The sequence below is a fragment of the Sander vitreus genome, chromosome 23, assembly GCF_031162955.1.
Source record: "Sander vitreus isolate 19-12246 chromosome 23, sanVit1, whole genome shotgun sequence".
Classification (NCBI taxonomy): Eukaryota; Metazoa; Chordata; class Actinopteri; order Perciformes; family Percidae; genus Sander; species Sander vitreus.
In genome coordinates, this window is record NC_135877.1 from 2,865,986 (window position 1) to 2,889,668 (window position 23,683).

The 23,683-nt window shown below is 44.6% G+C and overlaps 1 protein-coding gene across 2 annotated transcripts in view; it reads right to left on the reverse strand.

Moving 5' to 3' along the window:
• Positions 1-23,683, reverse strand: part of scube1 (signal peptide, CUB domain, EGF-like 1) — a 134,929-nt gene that overhangs the window by 34,876 nt on the left and 76,370 nt on the right. The window contains exons 7-8 of one of the 2 annotated variants that reach the window (XM_078281324.1): positions 16,063-16,152; positions 8,600-8,716 (exon numbers count right to left, since the gene is read on the reverse strand). In XM_078281324.1, the coding sequence (XP_078137450.1) occupies positions 8,600-8,716; positions 16,063-16,152 (207 nt within the window). The remainder of the gene's footprint in view (positions 1-8,599; positions 8,717-16,062; positions 16,153-23,683) is intronic. The other variant, XM_078281325.1, reaches the window with a different exon arrangement.

Sequence of the window (23,683 nt, forward strand, 5' to 3'; positions counted from 1 at the left end):
TGTGACTGGATCAGTGCGCCTGGCGAGTGTGGATGCTAAGGGGGGCCACTGATCTGTGACTCCTTGGCAACAGGGACAGCCAGGCTACTATACAAGTACAGTTACTACCAAGAGAAATTGTTCCAACACACATAATCATTATCACACCATCTTAGGCAGTGTCCTCATTTAGGATCCTAGTGGCCTGAGGGGAGAAGCTCCTCCTGAGCCCCTCAGTGCTGGCCTGGTGTATCCACTACCAGGGCTGTAGTACTTGAGTCTGGACTCAAGATGTTTTTTCTATTGTCTCGGACTTCGTTGGTATTTAGACTCGGACAGTGTTGGGAAGGATACTTTCAAAATGTATTCCGTTACAGAATACAGAATACATGCCCAAAAATGTAATTTGTAACATATTCTGTTACGTTACTCATTCTGAGTAACGTATCCGGAATACTTGGATTACTTCCACATTGCATTTAATAAGTGTAGGAATGCAGCCATCACATACAGCTTACTAAACAGGCCTATTCTGGTGTGTTCTTCTGTTCCAACTGGCTGAATGTGTACCTGAACAAACAGATAGGTTGTTGTATTTGTAGTCCCGAACTGCATACTACAAAAATCGAACCGCAGTCTAAGCTACCACGAGCTAATTTTAGCTAACGTTAGCTAACATGTCAAACGGGGCTAGTCAGGCTTTCAACGGCTCTGGGGCTAGTAAATCAGCACGTAGGAAAATGTAAAGGCTGTGACTTTACATTTTCCTACGTGCTAATTTACTATAAAATCAACTATAAAATAGCAAGGTGACCAGTAAAACTACAGCAGACGACTACCCTTGGCTAATAAAGAAAAACGTACTTTAAGACTCTTCTTCTTTGGAGGTGGAGGAATTTGGACGCTAAAAGGAGGTTGGTTGCTGGCAAGCAGAGGTTGCACTGCACAGTTATATTTCATTCTCCCTTCTCTTTCTTTAATGTGAAATGCTGTTTGAATTTCCAAGATAGAAACGCATTCCTGCCCTGGCTCCTTTGTGCCGGTTCCGACTCCATTGTGACTGATCACACAAATAGCTAATTTTTTTCGTTTTCATATTGGGGCTTCTGGGAAATGCATGGAGTTGCCTTAATTTATTCAGAGAGTGAATAAACTCGTGAAACAGAGAAGTATCGTCATGTAATCCATTGATTTCAACAATGTAACTGTATTCTAAATACCAACTATTTAAATTGTAATTGTAACGGAATACAGTTACTCATAATTTGTATTCTGAATACATGTATTCCGTTACTCCCCAACACTGGACTCGGACTCGGACTCCAAAAATTGGACAGTATGATGTGCATACACAAACAGGTAAAGCAGAAGGCATTTTCGTGTGTTTGTGATTTTGACTGGTGCTCTTTTCATTACGTCATCTCGTTGTGACCTCTTCTTCTGCAGTGGTTTAATGGCACCCAAGTGGAGAATTTACTTTTTGGAGATTTTCCAGGAAATCGATTATTAAAACTGAAAAAGCTTAATTTGGATGGAAACCTGACAACGGTCTCTGCGTATAAATGGTTATGATGTTTCTTTGTTAGAAAGCTAATAGCTTCCTGGTAAGAATGGATGTAATCATGTCCCTGTCTTAGTTTGATCTGATTGTGTGTTTGTGTGCTTTCAGGTCTTTTCAGGTAGAGGAGGAATGCAGGCCAGTGGGGACGTGTCTCAGGTGCCAATACACACTGTGTACTGCACAGCAGCAAAGTACACCGACCACACACTATCCACAGAAACACACACACACTCCAACGAGCATGTGTACTGTATGTCCATAAAATACAGGCTAACATGCAACCTACATGTGTGCTAATTAACTGACTGCCACTGACTCCCACATGATGGGACAACACACACACACACACACACACACACACACACACACACACACACACACACACACACACACACACACACACACACACACACACACACACACACTAACTCATCCTTCCTCCAGTGTGCACCTTCTAATCAAGCATCTGGAAAGTGTTAGGAAAAACTTCTGCCTCTCTCTCTCGTTCTCTCTCTCTCCCTCACCCAGTTGTCGGCACGAGAGCCCTGTGATGAAACGCCTCCTCGAGTTGGCGTGTCTGTCATCGTGAGAGGCTGAACCGACTCGTCTGTCAGCGCAGATGAAAGGGCGTTTATCGGACTAGTGGGTTTTTAAACATGCCCTACATAGTTTATATTGAAATGATTATGATAGACAGGCACGACAGGGCACATCCCCTTGGCTTTAAAGCAAGGTAGGCGCAGACAGTGAGAGAGAGAGAGAGAGAGAGAGAGAGAGAGAGAGAGAGAGAGAGAGAGCGCTGTCTGTCTCTATCAAGCAATTTAGTGGCACATTAGATGGACCACCTCACAGCGTGGCACTTATCTTGCCTCTAACTACTATGTTCAGTAAGCTACCAAATGCCAGCAATTATACTCCAGTCTTAGCACTACAATACACTGCTAACACGACTGTGATTATGTGTGCCACCGGACACACACACACACACACACACACACACACACACACACACACACACACACACACACACACACACACACACACACACACACACACACATGCTTCAGCACGAGATATTGATTAGCTAACTCTCAGACAGCCACCGCAACCTTTGTGTGCTGTTGCCAAGGTTACAGGGAGCCCATGTCACACAGGACAGGACACAGGAAGAATAAAAAAAACACATTCACCTTACAGGTCTTTTTTAGTAAAAAATAGTTTAACAACAAAAACTGTGCTTAGTAGATTTCCCAGAGTAATGGGGACACTGGTTGTGGAAAGACAACCATTGCCAAACATAATTCCATTCACCTCCATATCTCCGTAGTTCGGATAGATACCGTTAGAGGCAGGGAAGAAAATGGTGAAGATGGTAATTTGGGTGAACTGACCCCTTTAAAGTGAATGGGAGACACTTCCTGACAAGCCTTTCTGCCTTGAAGTTGATGTGGTTGCCACTTGTTCTCCAGCTCCACCCAGGAGCCAAAAGATCTGGATGTTTGAGTACCAGTACACTTTAGTAATCTTCAGTTTAGTAAACCCACACTTCTGATTTTAAAAGCTCTCCAGGGGGATGTCACACTACGGCCACGTTTTTCTACAGTCTATAAGTCCTGCACATTGTGGTCTAGGTCTAGCTGAGCTACAAACAGCAGCAGTAATGTTGCAGGGTGTCTGACATCAAGCACACTCAATGTGTGTGCATCCAGAAGTGTTGTGTGTGCGTCAGTGTGAGTGTGTGCCCGGTTGATAGATACTGATCGATGTATGCTGCCTGCTCTGTGTCTCTCAGCTCCCCTCAGCACTGATCCCCACCTGGGGATTTATAAAGCCCGGGGGGCTGATGCACAGCCAAATTATGTGGGCGGGGCACAGCTGGACTGCTCTCCTATCCATCTTCCCCACTCAACTCACGCCCGAACAAAAGACTGGAAACTTTTCATTTTTCTGTCAGGAACACAAATCACCTGGGGAGACAGAGTGGAAGTGTTCGCACAAGCCGCTGGGCTTGAACTTGACATCAGAGCGGTGGTCGAGATGTTCTCCCAGGATGCAACTGCAGTGTTAGATGTCTGTCAGCAGACAATGCTGCAAGAAGGGTTGCTAGAGCCAAATAGTTGGCCTCATGAACATGGCTTTATATTTTTAAAATGCACGGTCCTCCCATGAAAACATCAGCATCAACAGTTTCAGCAAGTGCCACAACACGGTAAATGGTCTGCACTTATAGATCGCCTTTCTACCTTATCGGACAAAGCGCTTTACAATTGGCCTTTCTCCAATCTATTCTATTCACCCATTCTCACACACATTCATACACCGATAGTGGCGGCAGCAACCTGGGGTTCAGGACACTTTGAAATGCGGATAGGAGGAGCTGGGGATCGTAAAAAGTCAACCTTGTGGTTAAAGGATGACCGCAGGGCTGCAGCGAAACAAGCCACAATGTAAGTTAATAGGGCAATTGTGCAGTTTGTATTTACCTTCACAAAAGGGCTGGTTTTGCCACTGACAGGCTCAGATTAATATTCTAAGTGTCTGACAACATTATGGAAAGGATTTCTAAGGAGGTCGACCTTTCTGTTAAAGAGTAAGATCCTTTTTTTAAACATAAAAACATCCGCGAAACTGCGTTCACTAAACCCACCAGACTCCATCTAAATAAACAGTAATTTTAGCATCGTAAAATACACTTCATTCAAAGTCGACAGAAACTAAATAAAACTATGAAAAGCCGTTTTGGGTCGTCTTTCCACTTTTCCAACCATCACAACTCTAGTTTTGGTTGAAATAAACACATAGTTTACTGATTTACATGTGAAGATATGTTGGCTCTATACACGCTAAAAGTATTGTTTTTTTAAATGGAGTCTGGTGGGTTTAGTGCTAGTGACCTCAGAGCTGTTTCTGGTTAAACACAAAGGTTTTAAAGAGGTTTTAAAGGTCTATCTCTGTAGGGATCCGTTCCATAATGTTGTTAGACATTTAGAATATTAATCTGCGCCTTTTAGCGGCAAAATCAGCACTTTTAGTGGACCAAATTGACAATGCACATTTGCCCCAGAGGGTTACATTGCAGCCCGGTCTGTGGCTGCTGGTTACAGCGTTCACTGGACCAATTTCAAAGATTGTTGTTCCTATCAGTCACTTAGTCTATGGTACAAACGTTAATATGTTAATCTAAAGCAAACATGCAGCCAGCCAGAGCTCTCTAACATAGTAATTATCATGCTGCAATTCTTGCGTTAAGTGCTTCAAATTAGGAACGGACTGATTTGTCCTGTCCTCTATTCGAGTACATTTGGCGGTCTGTAGCTGGATGGTGCTCTCTGTGTGAGTGTGTCATTGGTGGAAAAGAGAGAGAGAGAGAGAGAGAGAGAGAGAGAGAGAGAGAGAGAGAGAGAGAGAGAGACAGTGGCCAGCGTGGGCCTCACTGTTCAAACATCTCAAAGTTTGCCGACGCGTCGTCTGCCTGCCAGCCCAGAGACAGCTCCGGCTCCAGGATTTCACACACCTACATGCCACATTCTCAAACTGCCTGACACTCAAACACACACACTCCAGAACACACACGCATACTGTATTATACAATTTAAAAGAGTACGCTCACATCACGCGCTGAATCTGACATGCACAAAGTTGTGCTGCTGTAACTATTTCCTTAGTCTCACTTTGCCAGACCCTCCTCCACAGCGCTGCGGAGGAGGACATGCTAGTCCACACAGCATTCCGGGATGGGAGAAAAACGTGCTCTGGTTTATTGGCATTACTTTAAAACAATCACAATCGTCTTGGGCGGTGCTAAGCGGTGCCTCTGCAAAATAGCCTCTGGAAGGAACTTGTTTTGGTGGAACGTGTACGTTCAAAAGTAGTTTTAGTCGTGCAACAGAAAACTCAGATTGGACAGATAGTCTAGCTAGCTGTCTGGATTTACCCTGCAGAGATCTGAGGAGCAGTTAACCATAGTCCTCACAAATGCGTTCTAAACTCCGACACAAAGAAAGAGGAAGGGAGGGACGTCTAACGAAAATTAGGGACATCCAGCGGAATATCTGGCGGCACCTGAACAATCCCAGAAATGAAACGTCGTCGATATAGACTACTATCTCCTTGACCATGTCTGTCATTGACCACTCCCCATCTCGCCATCCATACAGAGAGGAAGAGGTCCAACCATCAACCACCACACATGTCCAACCATCAACCACCACGCAGTTATATTATCCTTCTCACAGTAACTGCAGGTCATTTTATTCAAGAAACATGACTCAGACAATATCCACTGTACACCCCACTAAAGAACTTTTCACACCACCCAGTAAACACTGATGTGTAACCATATGAACACAGAAATGCTCAAGTCTCTCTTAAAACAATGGCCAGATGTCCACATGATCACTGAAATAGATTTGGCTTGCTGTAATCATTGCTCCTGTTAATGCTACCATTAAGAGATCAGGTGCTCTTCCAACGAAAGTGACGGGGGATAAAATCCACAGTGAAAAGTTTATCTGAAGTTAGTCTGGCTCAACGGAAGTACATTTCCAGGATAATTGCCTGACATCCGGCGCCGGATGTCCCTCACCTTCCACTCTCTGTCTGTTGCCGTTCTCAAACAAACTACGAGCTAGCAAGCTACACGCTGAAAATGGCATGTTTTGAAGAACATTTGGATCGTGCAACAAGGCAGGCCTGCTTGCTTCTTTTGGGGAGTGATTGTAAAGATTTACAAGGAATATGTTTGCGGCATTTACAATATAACTGGGATGTTTTGGGGACCGATTGGTGCGAGTGTTGTGGACAAAGTACACATGGCAATACACTGGTAAGAGCAAATGACGTCTGTATTGTGTCAACAGTTAACTCCATTTGATATTGTATGTGGAGTTTTCTTTAGCAGGGTGCAAATGTTCCACCAAAACAAGTTCCTTCCCGAGACTATTTTGCAGAGCCACGTCTCTGCGTCCAGAGCTTAGCGCCGCCCGAGACGATTGTGATTGGTTTAAAGAAATGCAAACTTGCCCAGAGTGTTTGTTTCTCCTATCCCAGAATGTATGTGTGGAGGAGCCAGACCTTACTCCATAGCGCTGTGAAGATAGGCCTGGCAATGCGAGTTAATCAAATCAAGTGGGTATCATTCTGTCGTTTTAATATGAGATAGCCTCTTGAACAACCGAACAGTGTTTCCTTGCTGAGGAAATAAGAGCAAATATTGTACTAACATTGTTCAATTCAGACTACGTATTAACTTGCATGTCTGCAGGGAACAAGGATTGTTGACTTTGCCCTCCATTTCTCACAGTGGAATCACGTCCAATAGAGATCTTTTCATGAACAGTGGAACAATAACAGCAACCATCAACTCTTTCGTTGTACGTATGGGCATGTCAGTATAGTTTTAAAACAAACTTGAAAAATCTGAACGTATCCTTTAAAATGTACCATGTATCCTTAAACACGTGACCAAACTCTACCCACAGCCCTCTCACTGCTGCTTTGTCCAGCCCCCTGAGGAGAAGACCAGTGTTTGAACCCACAGGTCAGCCTCGTTCATCCAGACTGTTTGTTTAGAGGAAAGCCAAAGCGCTACAATAATATGTTTGGGATGTTTAGGCCCACGCTGCGGCAGCCTTCTCCTCGGACCACTGTCATTGACGTCACCAGCCGGCTGCCGGAAGCGACTCCGAGGCTTAATCAACAACAAACAGTGGCAATGACCGCGACCAGAGCTCCGTGCAGTTGGAAGTGAAGCGGATGGCGGGGGTCGTGTTTTGGCTCTGGATCACTCAGATACCAGTCATAGCAGGCTCAGGTGGACCTGCATACACAGAGGGCTCAGTGACCGGCAGCTGTGCACCATCGCCCACACACAGCAGGTTTGCAGGCCTCACACACGTGTAATGTCCCCACACTTTCACGTATGTACTAGTCTCGCGTTGCCAGACCTCTCACCACAGCGCTGCGGAGGAGGGTCTGGCTAGTCCACACAGCATTCCGGGATGGGAGAAAAACATGCTCTGGTTTATTGGCATTTTTTTTAAACCAATCACAATCGTCTTGGGCGGCACTAAGCGCCTGACGGAGCAATGGTGCCTCTTAAAAATAGCCTCGGCAAGGAACTTATTTTGGTGGAACGTGTACGTTCAAAAGTTGTTTTAGTCGTTCAACAGAAAACTCAGATTGGACAGATCTAGGGCCCTAGCAAGTGTCTTTGTCTTTGTCTTTAAGACTGACGCAGTTGTCAATGTTAATGTCCCGTCCAGCGCCCACGTCGTTTAAATAGCAAATGCACCTGCGGGAGGTGTGTTCAGGTGCATTCTGGGCGTATTGCTATCTTGAGGCAGCGGGAAGTGATCGCGCCATTGGCCAACAAAAACCTGGTCTAAAGTCAATAACGCAGCATTTCATTGTTATTTTAACAGCAAATTACTAAAATGCTCCTAGGCTCGTGCACAGCGTGCGCACACTATGCTTGTTACACACACAGGGACGCACAGCAGCACACACACATGCAAAAGATTAAAAATATTACAATGTGAAATAGTGTTATGATATGATCTGCTTGCGCGCTTTCACAGATCAGTTTCTTCTCCTGAAAATCTTTCCTTCCTGTTTAGCAAATCCTCCATCATAATAGCAATGCTCCAAGGTCCAAACGCGCCTGGCTTTTAAAGGGAATGGGAGATGATCTCTGACTGGTTGATTGCATGTTACGCCCAAAACACACCTATGATTAATGAAGTCACTAAGTACAACCCTTTTGAATCATGCGCCCGGACCCTTTTTTCCGCCGTCAAACTAGCAAAAGTGGATCCGTACACGCCCTAAACGCACCTGCACCAGGCGCTTCACGCCGTGCACTTAAGGCCCGGACACACAGAGCCGACGGCCAAACGTCGGCAGAAAAGGCAGTTGGGCTGATCAGTCTCCCTAAACGGCACGGAACACACCGAACAGACTCGAGTCACTGACCTCGCCAGACTGTCCAACAGCCAATTATCGGCTCTGTGTGTTTGGGCCTTTAGATCGTTAAAGTAGTAGTAGTAGTAGTACACTGACCTTTGCAGGTTTTGCCATCAGGCTGCAGAGTGAATCCCACGGGGCAGCTGCAGCGCACCCCGGTGGCCGTGTCTTTACATGTCCTGTCGCAGCCGCCGTTGTTGACGGCACAGGTCTCTGCGGATGGCGGGACAGAGATGGAGAAAGAGAAGAAGGGGGTGTTAACGTGTGTCCCCTGCTTCTGAAACAACATGAAAAAAGAAACAAGAGACACTGACGGTGATGTGGGTTGAGACAAAGCTTCATGCAGTTTTACAAATACACAAACAGCAGCACATTAGGATATCATGTATTCTGGCGTTTTTATCATGTAGCTTTGTCAACACACAATAGATGAAGAAATTACGCAATTTCAATCAAAACACTCCAGTTTTTATGAGAGACATCTTTATACAGAGACAAGTACAGTGTTCACACACAGAAAGCCACAATCATCTGTGTATCATTGACAAAAACACATGTTCTGATAAAGGAGGTTGAAGAAGTCTTTGGCCCAAAGGTTGGTCCTGTTTCCAACAGGACAAGAAATCAGTTAACACAAATTAAAAAAAAAGGTAGGGTTAATGTAGGTAGACAGCAAAATAAAGTTAGTGCCGTAAGTCTAGAACGCACTCGGCAGAACTGGCTTATATATATCTGACAAATGAAAAATGTTCGTGTACGTGGCGCAGATAAAGAAAGGTTTGCTGGGACTTGTGAATATTGCCTGAGCTGATCCCAAAACAAACACGAGCTCATGGTAACTCTAGCTCACCTGCCCAGCCACTGTTGCTTTAGCAAAGCTCAGCACACACTTTCCCAATGGGCCTCGAGAAGTGCTGAGGAGGCTGAAATTTGACGTTGACTGATGTTTGTTGAAAGGGATTTAATAAAACTACACCTAATAAGGCAGTTTCAGTTAGTAACTGTTGGGCTTTTGGTGGGTATGACTTCAGTAACTCAGAGAAAGTCCTACATATTGCTGCTGTGCGAAAAGAGTGCATGAGCTGGGAGTTTAGACATGTCTGTAGTTCTTGGGAGTATAACCCCCCAACTTTGAAACCCAAATGGTTAAATGTAAAAACTAGCATCTTCACATCAATGTTCCTTAGTTCCTTCAAAAGTTGACATTTGGAATTCAAAGGCTTTTCCTGGACAACAGCAACATGTAAATCGAGGATGTTCCCTCCATTTTGGCAGCTTTTCCCCATTTAATTAAAATGCCAGCAGATTGTGTGCCTGAGAAGTAAAGAGGGAAATAGGAAAAGCCTTTTCAGGCTGGCAAACACATCCCGTCTAGAGGTCAGTGCATTAGCATAATGGCCTTTCAGAATGCAGAGTCACAGACACATCTGAGCCAAGATGGCCGATGCTTTCTATCAAGACACAGGGAGGTATTTGTAGATTTGTTTGTGTTTCTTCATGCAGCTCCAAACAACATCAATCTCACGGCTTCTTTTAATCTCTGCTTCCTAGCCGGCATTTGTTCCTCGCTGTGTTTATCCAAAGCTCTGTGTTCATCATTTGCAATCCTTTTCAAGTCTAGTTCTCTCTGGACAAGTTCTGGTGCCAGATATCAAACTTCAAACTCCAAACTCGGTCTTAAATGGAGACGTTTTTTTAAGAATGAGGCAGGTGGTTTCATAGATGTTGCGTTGTAGAAAAACAGCAACGAGGAGGGAAAGGCTGGGAGGAGAGACACTCCATCATCCAGGCAGCCTGTCTGATGGGCCCTGTAGGTTACGACAACAGACCCTGTCCCCTCTCCCCTCCCCAGCTCGGGACTCTGTCAAGTGTGTGTGAGAATGTGTATTGTTAAGTTAACTAATAACTTAAGGGGTAGGTATACATGCCTGCACAGGTGTACACAGTCAGTAAGACTTTTTGTGTGAGTGTAAATGTGCATGTGAGTAGACTTGATGTGTGTGGAGGTGGTGTTTATGGGTCAGAGTGATTTATACAGAGTACAGTTGGCCCTATCATTAGGTGAGGGTGAGCAGTCCAGCTCAGAGCCCCTCGCTCTCCAGGCCACGCCCAGCCCAGCCCCAGGGCCAGACTGAGCATGGGAACACAGACGCACCACCGGGCCTGATTGATGTGTCGGACAAGCCCCTCATAACCCCCTTCAGCCCCCTCTCCAAGCCTCAACACCCTCCATCTCACCCTGCATATTTCTATCCTATCCTGTGTGTGTGTGTGTGTGTGCGTGTGTGTGTGTGTGTGTGTGTGTGTGTGTGTGTGTGTGTGTGTGTGTGTGCATATTTCTGCATGTTATTTCTCTCTCATGAGGACTGGAATCACCAATGATGGATTCTGATCACATAGTTTTGCCCTGTTTGTTTAATGTTTAATCATTCTTTTTCCTGACCAATTTTTTACCTAAAATTACATTTTTCTTAAAGGACGGAATCAAATCCAAATTTCTCCCAAATTTGATGTCACCACATTTGCAAAAGTTGGTGGATTTCCAGCCGAGACTGTTCACTATGTGATAATGCTGATTATGTGCCAGTAAACAGCAATAAAACGTACCGAGTGGTCTCATGGTTTTTGGTCCCCTTTTATTCAACATAAACATTGACATATTGGATTTTTGCTACAGAAGAGATGTCTAGAATCAATTTTGGCAAAGATTAAAGGAATTGTTCAACATTTTTGCAAAATACCAGCATCTCTCTTCACAAAATTAACACAATTTTTTGATCTGCGTTGATTGACCAGCAACCTCATTAAATACTAAGACTCCATGAAGTCACTGTACCCGGCCACGAAATCTTCTGTAAAGCTACAACCTGTCATTATTACACTTTGTTTTTTGTGCGGTAGGCTGACTTCGCTACCTTCGGACCAGGCTAGCTGTTTCCAGTCTTGATGCTAAGCCAAGCTAGGTGCCTCCTGGCTGTAGCTTCATATTTACAGTACAGATATGTGAGAGGTATCGACATTCTCAGCAAGAAAGCAGCGTATTTTCAAAAAAAGGTTGAGCTATTTCGTTAAGTATTTATTTAAAAATGCCCACTGTCCATTCTGGGCAATTGACTTTGACAACTAACTTTATTCACTTTCACTTATTTTTTCTTGAACATATGACTATGAAAGAGGTCATAAGTAAACTGTTATCACCTGGATTACACAGGTTGGTTAGCAACTTTGTGGCTCATTTATGTATTCAGATCAGTGAGGAACCTGAACATCACTCACATTTATAATTTCTTGAATGATTCCTTTTCATTTTATTTAGGCCTACTTAGACAATAAAAGGCCATTCATTGGGCCTCGGACTATACTGTAGATGAAATCAATAAGAAAGGACGTAATTGGCAACATTTAAGGTGAGGGAGGCTGGCAAAAATGAAAGCAACTGAACACAAATCTCCTCTTGCAGACTGAACAAGGGCGGCAACTTCATCTGTGGGGATTACAATATGTCAGCGAGGAGCAGAGGAATGAGAGGGAAGACAGTTAGTATACACATGCCCGTCACAGTCCTCGCATGGAAACGCTGACCGCTCTTTCCGTGGGAGGAGGACACATGTTCTATTGATTAAAGCTGGAGAGCACGAGAGAGAAAACCATGTGCACTGTGTATACTACAGCAACATGCCAAGTAACAGCAACTGCTGCACTGTTGGAGAAAGGTGAGAGGGGCACGATCACCTGTCAGCGCTCAACAAGATCCCCTTTTGCCCCGTGATGGGCACCTAAATCAGCCGTCAGTCAGCACAGCTCTGGCCTGTAATCACGCTATGTGGATACACCTACCGTGTAGACACACATACACACACCTCAGCAGTCTGTCCTGAGGTGATGGTTTATTTGGAATCCAGGGCCACTGTAGCACCACTGAGTCTCTCTTTTGACACTTTGCTCACATGTGTCCAGCACCTGGCTCCTGATTTTCCTTCAATGTCAACATCCCGACATGTTTTGGAATGACTTTTCAATGAGTCGCCCACGCTCCCTCCTCTCCTCTGCCCTCTTTTTTCCTTCCGTCTGGCTCCCTCGCTTTCTCCAGCCTGTCCTCGCCTCAGCAGTGTCTTTTCATTAGCGCCTCATCTGCTGCACGTCCATTTGTCTTGGTCTGCACCGTGTGAGGGCGGCGGGGGCAGAGGCAGGAACGCTGCGTCAGAGGAAGCAGACAAACTGATTGCAGTGTCAAATCTAACACTCTGGTGCTCAGGCTGTGCCAGTGCAGCACCGGGATGGCCTCTTTGTGCTCTCAGCAACCACGCGCGTGCACGTGTGTTGGTTCACGCACATTGGAATGATGGAGGCATGTCCGGACTCAAACACTGAACGTTTAATTATTTCAGGTGCCTTTGGTGTTTGTTATTGATGCAAAAAGTCTCCTTTAGCGGCATATTTAGACGTGCATGGTCGGGACGCACGTTTAAATGCCCATACGGCAAAAGAACAGTTAGGTTTAAGAAAAGATGGTGGGTGGGGTTTACAAAATGTACGTTTCAGTGACACGCGGGACAAGAACGGGACATGAACCCCCGGTCTCCTGGGTGAAAGTACTGTGTTGTTTGATCCGTCCACCACCCCAACCAACTTCCTTTCGAATTTTTGGTCTTTCATGCTACTCGCTACCATTGCCGCTCTTAATACCATGTCATCTTACAGCGCCGCGGTCGCGCCGCTGCTATGCGTTCCATACATAAAGGGTGATTTTTGCATCGGTATCAGACGCTGAGAGCCACTGACCAAGCGTACAGAGTATTTTACGAGTTGGGAGTGAGAACGGGTCGCAATGGCAGCAGGCGACCATGCAAGCAATTTAGGGTTCAGTGTCTTGCCCGAGGACACTGCGATGGAGCCGGGGATCAAACCAGCGATGGGTAGTGCAGCTCTCATGAAATTCTGTTGGATGTACTCAAGCTGCATATACGTTTCACATTTATCACCAGGCCAACTTGCTGTATGTTGAGTGGTCAAGCTAACTTCAGCGGAGTTTTGGCTGACATGTGTGAATGAGTTTTTAATTTGATGCTGACTTCGTTCTGTTGTTCTATCCGCGCACATTTCGGAGGTAAACTGAATGAGCATGCAGCTGGACATGCTGGACTGTGGATGATGGGCTTCTGGATGACATGGCGTCCTCCAGTGTTTAAGTCTAGCATGGCTTAAACCCACTGCATCACTAGCCAGAGGTGCTGCTGTGACTGATCATACTGTGGAGGGCTTGATTTGAACGTGAGGCCTCGTTTGGAGGTATTTCCCATGTTATCCCAGTGAGGTGCTTAGTAGGGCAGCCCTGGAGCACTACAGGTTACAAATGGAGCGTCATCAGGACAGGCGACATGCTGCTCAGAAAGGAGGTGGAGCAGACTTTAGTGAGGAGTGAGGAGAAATCAAATATTCAGTTAAAAGGTCATTGAGGGAGGAAAGAGAAGAACAGAGGACTGGAATAGGGATGAGGAAAATCAAATTCCCCACTCTTCCTCCAAGTCACTGTATCCAGAACCTGCTGAAATGAAACGTTTATAGAACATGGTTTAAATAGACTACAGACTGTCCAGCACATTGGTTTGGAGTACCGGACACCGGGAGGGCTTTCCAATGTAACTCTGTGTTAGAAAATTTAAAGAAAATAGAAGGTTAAAGACAAAACAGTAAAGGACGAAAGTAGTGCTTGGGAGGGAAAAACACAAGTCTAACTGAAATACCCATTTGATTTTGGGTAAGTCTGATAGATCAAATCATAGGAAAAAAACATTCATTCATTTATTGATTTGCAGGGTGCAATGTCTCAGAAACCTGCGACGGTACATTAGGGCCACTGTAGGTCAAAAATATAAACAATACGGAGCCGAGGGAGGGGGGTAATATTCCAAGAAAAAGACTTATCACAAAATCACAAATGTACAGGGAAAAAACTTGAAGATTCTCTAAAATTGTAAAATCATAAGTCATACATTTGCAAAAAAAAAATCCTAAATTCTTTATTTTTTACAGAAAAAATACAATTGTTTGTTTTTTTTTGTCAAGGAACTACACACCATTACTTTGCAAAGTTGGATCAAGCTGATCACAACACAGATGCCGCTGCTTGCTGTCCTTGTGGCCCTTTAGTGTTGTAGCTGCCGGCGACTGAGACTCCACACCTTGAGGATCAATTAAGTTGATGATCTGTATTGTGTCTGCTGTAGCACAATCCCATTTTAATTGCCCCTAGATGTAACCAGCGATATCGGTGCATCTGCCCATTGCATTCTTCTGAATACACAATGTCTCTTTAAAGTCCAGAAGCTTATGATAATGTGGTTAAAGGTTGATTCCGGGATAAAAACATGAGTATTTCCTTATTGCTTAATCCGATTGCAAAGTATAATTTGATCATCCGATGCAGGCATAAAGCACGGCACGCAGTGGCATCTGTGTTGTGATGAGGTTGATCCAAACTTGCAAGGTAAAGCGATGTAGTTCCTTTTTAACCTCAGAGCATTTTCAAGTTTTTTTCTCGAAAATGTACGAATGTGTCTCATTTTTTCTTGGAAAATCACCCCTTTCCCGGGCTCCATAATTATTATTGTTTAAATATAATGGCCCTAATACGCCTTCATGGAAACCAAATCATGTCATCAAGTCTGATATCCTAATTTACATCAAGAGCCATCACTTGGTATTTATAGCAGGAACTGAACACCCAAAGACCAATCTAAAAACAGATTGGATCATGTTTGACCAGTGCTTCTTAAAATGTGGTCCAAGGATGCCCAGGGCTTTTTTTTAGAGCATTTCATGTGCCCACCAGAGAAAAAGCAATATTTGACTATTTTTGTCCCATGTTTTACTTGCAATCACCCCACCTAAAGAACAGACCGATATGCCATTTTAAAAGACATATCTGATGATAAAAGTCTCATAGAATGAAAGTTTTGGGAGCAACAATCCATTTGGTCACAGGCTTGTCCAGTCTCCAAACAAAGCCTAACAAATGATTCACTAAGTAGAAAGTACTTGGATGTCTAAGGATATCATGGGAACTGGGGTTTTTTTTCTTGCCTTTACTGACCCTTCTGAGGATTGTGGTTTTTAGGGATATTTTGCCAAGTATAATGCAAAAATAGATCTGTGAGGCAAGTTTGGGCCACAATCTCTTTTGTTTGCAACATGGGTAATCAAACATGAGGGGGAATGGGACGCAAACCATTTGGAGTAAGGTGCAACTGGGAAAGTAAATGTTAGTCATTGAGAAAACCTTGGAGCCATCCTGGGATTTGGTAGGTAGAGTTGGGGAGGACCGGTGTAAAGGGAAAACAGCCACCTCTTTCACTCCGTTTTCATCACGTTAGATACAGTTGCCACAAAACTGACTGTGGGAGACACAGTGGGCATCAAAGGTTTACAAAAAATAAAAAATAAAAAAGATACAAAATAAAGACAGAGAGAGGAGGACGAGGAGGAACGGAGAAGAGTGGAGTCGGGGATACAAGCACAAGCGCCATGGCAACACATAGAAAGAGGAAGAAAAGAGTTACCCATAAGTAGCCGCCGTTTCACCCGCTTGTCCACATCAGCTACTGACGTGGCATTGAACTCAGAGCTCTCAATTGCAGCCTCATCTTTCTCTAAAACACAAGTGACAAGGGGACAAACAGTGAGCAGCAGGTTAATGAGAAGCCCAAATGACCAGACCTTCAGCCCCTCTTGGCGTTTGAGCAAAAAACCAAAGCCAAGAAGCAAGAAGCGATGAAGAAGCGCCAAAATCCCTGTTAGAGTGTTAATCCCCAAACAAATGATAAATCCCCCAGAGCAAACAAAACAAAATAAATGAAATGATCAGTATCGGTGTGTAGCTTACAAAATGAAGCGGTAGGAAGGTAGGTAGGTAAGTAAGTAGGTAGGTAGGTAGGTAGGAAGGTAGGGAGGGGAGGGAGGTTCAGGGCTTACATATGAAAAAGCTGGTTAGAGGTGAGAGGTTTTGGGGATGGAATGGGGTTGTGGGGGGGGGGGGACGTTAAGAGGGATTTTAATTCTCGTGTTGACGTTGCCGTTGTCGCAGATGAAGTTTCTGTCTTCCATATCAAACAGCCATACTTTGTCAGCAATGATTCCCTTGCGTTAGGATGGAGGAGGAAGACGAGAAAGAGAGGGAGGGGAGGACACATGTCCAACATTTCCAAGACAAGCTGCCTTAAACGTGGGCACAGAGACAGAAGCAAAGGAAAAGGGGGTGACGGTGACAAGAGGAAAGAGGAGAAGGGCGGTGCAGGGGAGGAGTACGAGAGGTCAAACAGCAGAGGAGAGGTGTTCGAAGGACCGAGCAATGACGAGATGATGGAGAGGGAATGGTGGACAGAGTAGGGAAAGAGAGCAAGGGAGAGAAGGATGAGGACAGACAGAATCAGTCCCATCACGGCCCACGCTGCGAGCAGGGTATGAGGGAAAGAAGGGTGCACACGCTGAGAAATGGGGTTTGAAGGGGGAGTGTAGGGAGGGCATGCAGAGGAATATAAAAAGCAGGAGGAGGAAGTCTGGGGGCAGCGCTGGTTGCCTGTTTGTCTATGGAACACATCACACCTGGCGTTAACAGTCAACGCTGGAAAAACCACATTCCCAAAGCTGGGCAGCGGAGCTGGGTGGGGGGGTGGAGGTTGAGGAGAGGGAGGAATGTGGCCGCGGCGATGCTTGTAGAAGTGGGTGCAATCACTGTTAAGATGGCATGCATGTTGTGCGGTGTTGGGGAGGGTGGGTTTTAACGATGGCGGGGAGGGAGGCGGCCTTTCATTGGGCCTGAGTCATCAGGGCCTGAATGAGCATCTCTCTGGGAATGGACGCCACTTGCCGCTATAGGGCTGGGCTTTGATGTATACACACAGTCCTGTGGGTGGTGGTGGGGGGGGTTGGGGATGTGGATATGGGGGTAATTAATGTCCCTTCCATTCCCCGGCCCTGGCCCACTAGTGTTTTCTCTCTCTCCTCTGAGGCGCTTGATGGACAAAGTGGAGGACTCTCTGAAGTACACTCAGCGATGAATGGAGGCTTTCTGGTGCTCAGCTAACGGGTGAAATGTGGCTGTGTGAATGTATGTGTGTGCGATTGTTGAATCGAGAGCTTGTGCATACCAGTCTGCGTGCTTTTGAGTGTCTGCTTTCTTAAGTGTGTGAAAAAATCTGTCAGAGTGTGTGTGTGTGTTTGTGTGTGTGTGTGTGTGTGTGTGTGTGTGTGTGTGTGTGTGTGTGTGTGTGTGTGTGTGTGTGTATGGGCTAAATGTGTAAGACAGGTTGAGAAGGGGTGGGAAGAGAGGAGTCCCTGCCACTCGCTCCTGAAGAGTCTATGGGGCTAGCAATGGTCGGAGGCCCACAGAGAGGGGAGTGTTTTAGAGAGCCAGACCTGAACCGGAGGGGGAGGGGGGAGGGGGGAGGAGGAGTTAAACCACTCTACACTACTACAGCTAAGAGGAGAATGAGAAACCAATGCACTGGAAGGAAACAGGACCAGGGTTACTAAAAACAATAAAAACAAATCAATTTACCAATTTAAAAAGGGGAAAAAGAAAAAAGGAAACTGTGCAGGCTCTACCATGCAGCAGGCAGGCAGACAAACAGACAGACGGACGGACAGAATGATTAGTGAAAGAGTCAGTGGCAGACATTGTGGCACATGTGAGTGGACACATGCAGTAGGAAGAAGGGTGAGTGGTGCAAGTCCCTGCCTCTCTATTAAAAGGTGAATGGAGCGAGAAAAGGGGCTGATGGATGGGGATGAGGCATGGAGATCATTACGTTGGCAGGTTTGTGGTTTTCGACGAGTCGCTTGCCTTTTTTGTTTGGGACTTGTGAGCAGGCGGAGGATGAGGAGGTAGAGAGAGAGGTGGAGGATGTTAGGTTTGCTTTCGAGGGAGCTTTAACTAAGATCAGGCTGCAATTGAGATGTCCGTTTTTTAACCACAGAGTCTAACATGTGGCCCCTGACCCATACCCCCCACCCCACCCCCCCACACCCAGAGTCACCATTTCCTCTTGTGCACTGAGGATTAATCCTTTAAATCCACCTGATGTGGGTTTAACATGGATGCTCAGACAAGACAGGCAATCAGGTACTATCGCCAGAAAGCAGCAGGAGAAGGAGGAGGGAGGAGAAAGGAGGAGCAGAGGGACAGCGCTACATAGACAGGGTAAAAGGGATGGGGGGTGGGGGTGGGAATTAAAGGTAGGTCCATAGAGCGGTTGGGATACCCAGACCAGAGACACAGAGGTCCTTTCTCTCGTCAAAGTATGAAGAGAGACAGACAGAGAGAAAAGACACAAGACATTGGGAAAGGAGGGAGAGGAGGGTTCCCACTCTCTCTCTCTCCCTCTCTCTCATGTTCTGCTTCCTCTTCACTTCACAGCCTTTGCTTGATGGTGTGCTTCACTTCTTCAATGCAGCTGGAAAGAAAAAGGGGTTATTGGCAGTCAAAACCTAGTGCTGCTGAAAAGCAGCACGTCAATCTGCGTGAGCGGTGAGGGTGAGAGAGAGAGAGAGGGACAGAGGAAGGAAGACAGACAGAGAGAGAGAGAGAGAGAGAGAGAGAGAGAGAGAGAGGTGTTTCCAGTGTACGGACACAGCAGGAAGGGCAGTACGTAATGATGACATCAGAATTGTGTGTCCATGTGTGTTGTCAGCAACATCATTCTGAGATGTTTCTCAGTTCACAGTCAGGACGTCTTGTAGTCGTGCAGGTGGTTATAATCTCCCCATTTTACATGTAACAATGTGTTAAACACCCTTACACTTTGTTTTCTTTAGTTCAAACCACATGGGAAAGTTTACTTGATCCTTTTTATTTGGTTCATTAAGGTTTACGCTGCCCAATTACAAATGAACCACAACTTGTAAACAAAAGTCACACGGACTCCCAACACCTTTTTCGGGTGAAATAATTGCGAATATGGCCAAATAAGACTTTAGTCCAGACTGTGGTTTGGTCTCGGTTCATTTTGTCACGCTAAACCTTCCGAGTGTGATGAACTGCTGGCTATCAGATGTCAACATCAACCAAATTATACCCATGAATCCTGGATTTTTGGGGAGTTTTCTAAAAGTGATTTGGATTGTGTGCTGACTCCTGACAAACCACATCATGGCAGTTCTTTTAGAGAAGGACAGAGACCTTCCTTTTTTTAAAGTGCTCATATTATGCTTTTTGGCTTTTTCCCTTTCCTTTATTGTGTTATATATCTTTTTTGTGTATGTTATAGGTTTACAAAGTGAAAAAGCCCAAAGTCCCCCCCAAAGGGACTTACCATCTCCAACAGAAAACACTGTTCACAAACTGCTCCAAACAGCTCTATTGTAGTCCAGCCTTTACTTCAGAGACAAACGTGGTCACTTTGGAACACACGTTATAATGCTCGCCTAGCTGCTAGCATGGCACGCCCTCATACTCTGCTTCTGACTGGCTAGTAGTCCTTACCTAGGTACTGTCAGGGCACGCCCTCATACTCTGCTTCTGACTGGCTAGTAGTCCTTACCTAGCTACTGTCAGGACACGCCCTCATACTCTGCTTCTGACTGGCTAGTAGTCCTTACCTAGGTACTGTCAGGGCACGCCCTCATACTCTGCTTCTGACTGGCTAGTAGTCCTTACCTAGGTACTGAGCATGTGTGACTCCCAACAAAGATGGAACAGAAGTGAGATGTCTCACTCTGTAGCTAAAACAGAGAGCTCAACACACAGGGTGAAAAGAGGAGCTGCAGCAATGTGCAGTACAACACAAATATGGTGTTTTCTGAATATTAAACCACATAAACCTATTCTGGTACAACCTCTAAATACAATTATGAACCTGAAAATGAGCATAATATGAGCACTTTAAGGTGTTGCTCTCATCTATCCAAATGAACACAACTGAAGAAGAGCAGTTACCTCAGAGTTCAAAGAAACTCCTTTATATGCCTACACAGAGTGTTACAGTGTTGGCCCGCGTCTTAAAAATGACCTTAAATGTTATATTGTTGCACTAGCGTTTTAGACAAGCCATGTGTCATGTGTTAAGAAATGTGTTGTCATTAACTATTGCTATTAACTGAGCCCAGTACGGGCTAGATGTACATTTTTTTGATACATTTTGCGCACAGTTTATTAATTTTATACTTTCAAATTAATAATTCCGACACAAAGTGAAAGAACAGAAAACACACCATTGTGTTCAACAGCCAAAATGTTAAATACATCTACATACCAGATTCCAAGATCAACATAAAAATGTATTCAACCCAAGCTCAAATAGATTGTGCGTGACCTGACCACTTTGTTTATTTTGTAGTGCATTACACAGGAACATTTGAGCAGCTATCAGTCAAAGCTGGCCAGCAAAAGAAAACAAGATTCTGAAGCAACGTTCAATGTAGCATCAAAATTGTATAAGGAAGAGTGTCCAAGGGCGGGGACACATGAAACCAACATCGGGACTCGATACCTTTTAGGTACCGAAATAACCTAGTACCAAGTAGTATCGAAACATCTCCAGTCAAACGATACCTGCATTCGATACTTTTTGTACCCAGATCTAGAAAAGAAAAAACTATTTGTACTGTTTTGCTCGCAGCCAATCACTGCAAACATTCTTGTATATAACTCATACAGTCTGTTGTGTGGTGAAGTCAAGCTCAAATATACTTAATTGTACAGTTATTAAATACATATTTTAATAATTTAATTTAATTAACATGGTATAAAATGCTTTTAAAGGGAATGTGAGATAACGCTCTGATTGGCTTATTGCATGTTACGCCCAAACCACACCTATGAGTGATGTAGCTACTTCAGACCAACCCATTTTAGATTTGCGTCAGAGTCACGCAAAGTCAGCGTCAAGTCGTCTGAGTCATTTATCCCGTCGGTATAATAGCAGCAGCGCCCGAGATCCGCCCACAAAGCTACTTGCATTTGCCGTTTGATACTTGCGTTTCAGATCGTTAAAATAAAGGGCCCTTAAAATTTTGAAAAAACTTTCAAAAAATGTATAATTTGGTGGCCCCCCTTATAGGGCTGAACGATTTTTGAAAATAATCTAATTGCGATTTTTTTCAAAAATATTGCGATTCAATATGCGATTATTTTTTAAGCTCTTTGTCTTCTGTATTATTCAACAAAGACAAACAATACATCATTGTATAGTATGAACAACACAAGACTAGATAGATTAAACTAACTGTTCTTTCCTGGAGGCCAGGCCTGGATGTGATGATGCATGAATTTATATGAATATCATCTTTTGTTTAACTCCTTCAGTCCCAGTAGTATACTGAGCACTGACCGCCTGGTGGAAACATTCATATGAAAGTCAGAAACTAATCACACAAACTAAAGGGCAGATTGCAGAAATATAAAAACAAATATGTGGCTTTACCACAATAAGTGGTATTTACATTTAATTATCATTTACTGTAATACACATATGTAAACATGTGGATTGCACTTTTTAAACAGTCTTTGAACTTTACTAGACAGTTAAATAAGTAAAAATATAGTATATACAGTATATACAACGGTGTATTTTGTTTTTACAGCGCACACAGAAGAGCTGCCTCCAGCCCCTCCCCCTCGTGAAGTTGCGTGCCGCGTGCATGACAGCGTCAACATTGCACTCCCACTCAGAGACAGAGAGGCTATCGTTACGTTAGCAGTAGCATGCTGCTGCTGGTCTTGGATTAACTGTACTAATTAAACCGTTGAAACAACGCAGCCACGCTGCTGTGAAAGCTCCCCGAACGTCATTTATCAGAGTCTGGTTGTTACCCCTCCCCGCGGCAGTCTCCTCCACTCCATATCTTTATAACAGAGCTAGCTAACTGGAGTTAACCGCTAATCAGAGCTAATGGTTGCTAACCGAGCCTTCAGTTCTGCGTGCCTGTATCCATTAACTGCATGTATGGACTCAAGCCTGAATAAAACCCTTCATTTTATTAAAACGGCTGTAAAAGTTTTAAACTACAACTCAGAGTTGTTTGAATGACAGAAATCTGCTCAAGGTACGGCGTAGCATTAGCGTGCTAAGTTGATGCTTTCTCTGCGGAGTGCAGACTGATTTGCTCTTGCGAGTCACATGATTAGGAAATCGCGTCTTAACATATTGCGATATTATCACAAATGCAATTCATCGTTCAGCCCCTAAAGCGTCGCGAGATAACTCTTGTTATGATTTGATACTATAAATAAAATTGAATTGAAGAAGCTGCAGTAGACTGGCTAGGAGCAAAGAAGCTATTTCTTACAAGTATATCAGGAAGTGGCGAAAACTCCACTTACTGTACCTGGAAGGCCGTATTCTTCTCGTACTGACTGGAAAAATAGCCAGATGAAAATAAATATCCTGTATGTGAGAGCCAGGATGCGGAGGCATGATTCTGTTGACAGTCACATGCAGGGAGCTGCCTGCTGGTTGCTGGCTGGGATTACTGACTCAACTGAGTTTTGACCCGCAGTGTGGGAGATGATGTCTTTCTTAGAAATGCTGCCTGGTAGAAATGTGGCAGCTGTTGTTGGTGAATCCGGTGGGTAAACAAGCAGCAGAGATGAGCTAATGAGGACCTACTGTACGCTGTAGTTGAAACATGTGATTAGTTGAGTTTGTCATTTCCACCGACGCCCACAAGCGACCAGCGGGCCAGGGCGGATGCGAGTTTAAACAAATTGGTCACGTACAGTGGGCATGCACTGTAATGCTGTGTTTTTCGCCTGCCGTTACTTGTGCGTGTTTGACAGCAGCGTCATATTGAATCATTTGTATTTATTTGCGTTACTTGCTTAAGACGCGCCGGTGTAGATACCAACTTTTTTTACCGTCATCAAGCACTGAACTACCGAACTTACCACTATTGCTGCCTTGTACCTATTGCGGAAGCACCAGATTCAGTCAAAAACCAAACAACGTCGTGTCTGGGTCCACGACGTCATCCGGAGGTGCAGACAGCTTGGTGAATTTCACCGCATTCTTCTGGAGTCCCGTCTCGATGACTGCCGCTTCCAACGCAGATTTTGCGGTGATTTATTTTCAACAAACAGATCATAAGCAGGCTGAAATAACTACATCATGACTCCGATTTGTAAAAAGTCTGAAATCATGTTTTGTCAGGTCTGGCTGCAAACAACTTTAAAAATGCTTGTTTTCT